Source organism: Stylophora pistillata, chromosome 7 (genome assembly GCF_964205215.1).
Source record: "Stylophora pistillata chromosome 7, jaStyPist1.2, whole genome shotgun sequence".
NCBI classification, from domain to species: Eukaryota; Metazoa; Cnidaria; class Anthozoa; order Scleractinia; family Pocilloporidae; genus Stylophora; species Stylophora pistillata.
Window position 1 is genome coordinate 12,567,855 of NC_142525.1, and position 6,394 is coordinate 12,574,248.

Below are 6,394 nucleotides of genomic sequence, written 5' to 3' on the forward strand. Positions count from 1 at the left end.
TCATGTTCAACGTGAGTTTGTTCGCTTGTAGCCAGTTGAAGACGTTTTCTAGGTCTTCATTTAGACAAAACTGAACGTTCTCAAGATTGCTTCCCGCATATGTGAGGTGCGTGTCATCGGCATACATTCTCGGTTTACAATTTGATAAGCAATTTGGAAGATCGTTGATATATGATAAGAACAATAATGGACCGAGAATGGTCCCTTGAGGGACGCCGCAAGTCAACGAGTAGCTACTGGATAGCGACCCGTTGACAGAGCATTTTTGTGTTCGGTTTTCCAAATATGACTGAAACCATCTGAAAGATTTTCCATGTACACCATAATAGTTTAGTTTCGATAGAAGGATCTGATGATCAACAGTGTCAAAAGCTTTTTTCAAATCTAGAAAAATGACTCCATTGATTTTCTCGTTATCAATATTATATGCCCAAGAATCTGTCGCTTCCAACAAAGCTGTTACAGTTGAATGATTAGCACGAAACCCTGATTGGTTTTGACATAAAATATCGTGCTCTTCCAAATAGGCATATAACTGTTCATAAACTATCCTTTCAAACACCTTCGCCATTATTGGAATCAACGATATTGGGCGGTAATTGTTAGCATCACCGCGGTCACCTTGTTTATAAAGAGGGGTAATCCTTGCATATTTCCAGTCGTCTGGGAACGTCCCTTGGCTAATAGATTGATTGAAAATATCACATATCGGCACACAAATGAGATCAGCACATTCCCTGATAAGCCTAGCAGATATTTTGTCAAGGCCTGTTGCCTTTGACTTGTCTAGTTTATTTAAAAGTGAAAATACTTTAGTTGGATTGGTGGGTTGGAGCTTAAACCGTTTATCTGTTGCGGTAAGATATCTTTGATAGCTACCACTATCACAATTTATCTCACTGGCAAGTTTTGGACCAATATTAGCAAAGTGGTTATTGAATTCGTTTGATAGCTCAAACGGATTAGTTATCGTTAATCCGTTCACTTTTAGTGACGCCACTGGCGTTTTCCCAGATTTTCGAGAAGTTAGCTCGTTTATAGTCTGCCATGTCTTTCGGGAGTCGCTGGTTTGCTTATTAAAACTATTTTGGTGATAAGCTTGCTTAGCTGAGCGTATTTGCTTATTGACTATATTTCTTTGTTTCTTAAATAATGCCCAATCGTTAGGATCATTTGTCTTGCCAGCTTTGATTTTTAATATGTCTCTATTATGCATAAGGTCTTTCAATACAGAGGTAATCTACGGAGAACTCCGTGAACGAACGCGCATCGTTTTCAGTTGGGCATGTTTGTCAGCGATAGCCAGAAATGTACATTTCCATTGCTGCCACATCACGTTTGGGTTGGAAGACTCGTATACATTATCCCAACATTGAGATAGAATATCATAACGAAACTTTTGGCGATCGAAATTTCGGAAATTTCTGTATGTAATAGAATTATGTCCGTTAGACATCCCATTCAGGGAAAGTTTTCTGTATACATACACCATGCTATGATCACTTATTCCGATATGACAAACTCCCGAACATGCAATCTTATCCGAGCAGTTGGTATAGATTAAATCAATTAGAGTTGATGAGGTGGGTGTTATCCTCGTCGGTTCAGAGATAAGCTGCTCGAGTCCGTAGACATCAGCAATACTCCTTAATTTGGATGTGTTATTGTCATATCGAGTCGTGATCATGTCACAGTTCATGTCTCCCAGTACAAAAAATTCTACATTTTCACTATCCAATCTCCCAATTAGGGATTCAAAAGGTGAAAAAATGCCAATAGGAGAGTCAGGTGGTCTGTACCAAGTAACAATCACAAAAGATTTTGAATTTGGCTTATGGATTTCCAAGCAAAGATTTTCTAGTGTATCCATGTGTAGGTCATTTCGTACTGTAAAGTTGATTGAAGTTTTTACATAGAAGCATACCCCTCCGCCGCATTTTGTTAGTCTATCGCGGCGAACTATTTCGTATCCCGGAATATGAACTTCTTGATCTCGAATACTCTCGTTCAGTTTCGTTTCATTTATGGAAACAATATCGATATCATTATTTGCTAATATGATTCTTAATTCGTCTATATGAGTAATTAATTGATTAATATTGAGTGATGCCATTCTAAAACCGCGCAAAGGAGGCAATATTGAGACAGATTTTTCGGCCTTTTGGTTGTTTAATTGATCCCGCACGGCATTGACGGACAGCACATTATCTCATTCTAGGTGCGATTTAAAATTATTATAAAACTGCTCATTACCTTTAAAATTTAGGTGCAGTCCACCTTTGTTGAGTCCACTATGAGATATGTTCTCATGATGGATTAATTTCCATCCATTTTGATGGCAGAACTTCTTTAGATGCTTGTTGGCTGTTTTCACTGCCTGGTCCAGCTTATCTTTTCTGCATACAAGCTCCGACAGCGTAACTGTAGTATCGCAGGTGCTCTCGATCTGTCTCGCGAGATCCACCATCGATTCCGCAACAGCCTTTGGTTCCCTGGTTTTAAGATCATTAGTCCCAATGTGTAAAATCACTTCATTGGGCGAAGATTCCAGATTTGGCTTGAGATAGTGATTCATGGCCATTGTCGTAGCGCCCGAGAAAGGCTTGACTATAACCCTGTGGCCAACTGCTTTTCCCAGATCTTTTCCAGGTATTCTTGAGATCATCGAATCTCCTATGAGCAGGGTTGTGCGCTCTTTTGGTTGTTTTTCGGGTTCGGATTCTTTTCCTGTCAGGGTGTTATTAGGACCTCCTTTACCTTTCGATTTCTTTCTTTTGTTCTTTGATTTCACAATGAAGCCTTGTTCTTTGTTGGCGCAAGGTGTTGACTCATCCATATTTTGGACAATGGTATGTTCGTTAGAGGTGTTACTCATTGAACGGCATTGAGTAGCTGCTTCTCTGGATACGATTTGCAATGCAAAACTTAAAGAATCGCCTTCTTGGACTAACTTTTTATTCTCTTCCTTCAAAGATAGAATTATCTCCCTAAGTCGAGAATTTTCGGATCTCAGGTCTTCCTCATTAGGTTTCTCTTTTATATGAGCCCATATGTTCAGCACTTCAGATTTCAGACAGCAATAGTTCAGATTTCAGACAGCAATAGTTTTTTTCAGGTCTGATTTTTTTTTTCAGGTCTGATTTTCACTATTGCTTAAATAGTGCTTTACTGCGAAGGATCGTGCACATATACGTTTCATAACCGCAGTTCATATATATGTATTTCATATGTTTGTTGTTTGGTTTATCATCTACGGGTTTATGTGGAATTAATTTGATGGCCTGCTCCCAGTTGGCTTGTTAGCTCAAGTGGTAGAGCGCTGCACTAGTATCGCAGAGGTCAGTGGTTCGAATCCCGTACAGGCCTGAATTTTTTTCAGGTCTGATTTTCACTATTGCTTAAATAGTGCTTTACTGCGAAGGATCGTGCACATATAAGTGTATTTTGTTTTCTCTCTCTGTTGTTGTAACCGTTTATTTGGACGTGATCGGAATAAAAGAAGCAGAAGTTTGTTTTAAACGTGCAAAAATCTTTAGATCGAAACAAACAGATAAAGATTTATGCATGAGTTCTGATCTTATCAGCGTGCTATATAAGACGCGTTTATTGGTAGCTCAGGGTGACCTTTTCAAGTGCTTGGAAGCAACCCCCTACAGTACGAGCCCTGAGCCATGGCGAACCGCATAGACGTCTTTTGCTTTCCCGCAGGGTATTTCCCTTTCTGAGACTCTTTCTAGAAGGTGATAATTCTAAAACCATCTCCTGCATTGAAAGAAAATCAGCTGTCTCGCCTCTTGAATTCAATCAGACTTTCGACGAAATATGACAAAACGTTACCTTCATCAACACTTTTAGGAAGTGTTGAACTACTCGTCAAGGAAATTCTAATTACTCATGAAACGGCATGCTGGTCTTTTCGGCTTTAATATATTTTCAATAGAAATGATTTCAAATGGATATTAAGAGCAAATCCGTGCAAAAATCAAACATTGCATGGCAAAGTTAAAAAACTAAAATTCGTTGTTATTTTGCATACAAGTAACCTTTCGAAGGTACACAATTACTGTGCATTTTTTTCCTTAAAGAAAATTTATTTGTTTCCGAAAAAACGAGAACATGTCGAATTCAGTCCAGGAATCGATTTGGCGACACCGAACAGGTTTAAAATAGATCATGATTCCCTCGGCTCGCGTATATATATAAAAAAAAAAAAAAACTGCGCTAGAAAAAGCTGGTTCTGTCCGGCTGCTCCTGGTAACGTCAAAGGAGGATTAGGATCACTCACAGTTTCTGGGAAACCAGTCGATTTTGAATCGTCACGATTTATAAGTCACTCGATAAACGATTTAAAGCGAGACTCGTTTGTTTGTGAATAAAAACGAGACTCGTTTATAGCGCTTCTAGCATAAATTTCAGCACATAAAGTAGCACTGGATATTTGTGTCGAAGTAAGGTGGCTCAATAGGGTTTTTTGGCCGGGCGAAGAATGGGCATCAAATATGTAAACAAACATGGCGGCTTCACGCGAGTGCACAATTTTTGTCATCTAATCGCGAAGTTTACTGGACGAGAGTGAAACGGCATCGATACTTTCCAGTAACGAGCACAATATTGACAGTGAAAGATCAGAAGTTTACACAACGCCTACACAACATCCTTAATGCGTCAGGTCGCTTTCGGAAAGTGGAAGCGATCGAAACCAGAAAAGAAGCAAAAATAAAAAGGTTACACTGAGGGTTCAAAACGTGGAATGCCAAAAGGAAGCTCCAGTATGATAACATATCCAAGGAAAACGAACCCCCAGTAAAACGAATGACACGAGCACGTGAGGTGAGTACATTTTTCTTTATTCGGAAGTCTTAAGTTTTGGTAAGATTTTCCTGTCAAGCTTGTCCTAATTATCGGCCTACCTGTTCTGTTGACTCCAGCCCTGATTCTCATCAGCAGAATAAAGCTAGGAGGAAGGCGAACCTGCCACAAGGATCCAGACTGGTGGACTTAGAAACCTTTAGAGATGGTCTGAAGGAATGCTTATTTTGTCATTACGGTAAATTCTCACTATTTTTAACTGCACTATAGCATATTTTACACCAGTATCATATAAAAGAACAACAAATGTTGTGGAGTCTTTTTTCCCTGTTACTTTACAGTGTATTTTACAATATTTCTAGGCCCTTTGTCTCTTGGCAATGTTATTGAACAGCACAGTGGCTTGGCAAGCACGTTTACTGTTACATGCAGCCAATGCAATGCGGAAAACACCATTAAAACATCAAAAGAGCACAGATCTGGTGCACGCGGTCCACTGACCTTTGATGTGAACACGAGAGCTGCCCTTGGCTGTTTACACACAGGAGTGGGCAACACCCATTTAAACAATTTACTTTCAATCCTCAATGTGCCTGCACTGAACTCATCAACTTTTAAAATTCTGGAAAGGGAAGCTGGAAAGGCAATAGAGCTAGTAGCAAAAAATAGTTGCCAGCAATTCCTAAACCTTGAACGAGAGAAGGCAATTGAAAATGGTACCAAGCCTGACCAGAACAATTTGGTACCTATTGCCTGTTCTTATGACATGGGGTGGCAGAAACGGGGGCGAGGTTTCAACTCTAAGACCGGACACAACAAAAAATAAAATGACTACACAACAAAAAATAAAATGTGCCGCTCCTGTGATGAAGCTAAAAAGGCAGGAAAACAACCAAATGACCATGACTGTAGAAAAAATCATTCAGTCTCTTCAAAGTCAATGGAGCCTTTACCTGCAGTTGAACTTTTCAAAAAGGTAACTAAATCAAATGTCAAATTTTCAATTTACACCGGGGATGATGATTCAATGACTGAATCTCACCTAAAGCAAAAGGTACCCTATGGTGTGGAAAAATGGAGTGATACATTTCACATAAAAAGATCTCTTACAACACGCCTATACAACTTGAGCCAACGAAGTAAGTTCCCCAACAGTTCAGTGTTGTCACAGAAAGTCATAAATTACCTTGTCAAAACCTTTACATACTGTATTGCACAAAATAAGGGGGATGCTACAAACATGAAATCTGCAATTCAAAGCATTGTGCCTCATGCATTTGGTGACCATACTGGTTGTAGAGAAACATGGTGTCGATACAAGAAAGACCCTTCTCATTATTGTCACAGAGATCTTCACTATGGCAAAGACCTCCAAGGAGATAGCCTTCCATCAGCCCTGAAATCTCTCTTTGATGAATATAGCACAGACATTGTTATAAACAAACTTGCACCTGCAGCAAACTCTCAACGTAACGAGTCTCTGAACAGTGTGGTGGGCTCGAAGAACCCCAAAATTCGCTTTTACGGGGGAAGTGAAAGCAATGATTATCGAGTGTCCTGCAGTGTCTCTCAAGTACATTTAGGT

At 39.6% G+C, this 6,394-nt stretch overlaps 1 protein-coding gene across 1 annotated transcript; it reads right to left on the reverse strand.

Moving 5' to 3' along the window:
• Nucleotides 1-2,149: 2,149 nt before the first annotated feature.
• Nucleotides 2,150-3,069, reverse strand: LOC148726668 (uncharacterized). Its single transcript, XM_088727949.1, has one exon. It carries the CDS (start codon nucleotides 2,873-2,875, stop codon nucleotides 2,210-2,212), a length of 666 nt encoding a protein of 221 aa, XP_088584075.1. The 5' UTR covers nucleotides 2,876-3,069; the 3' UTR covers nucleotides 2,150-2,209.
• Between the last annotated feature and the right edge of the window lie 3,325 nt (nucleotides 3,070-6,394).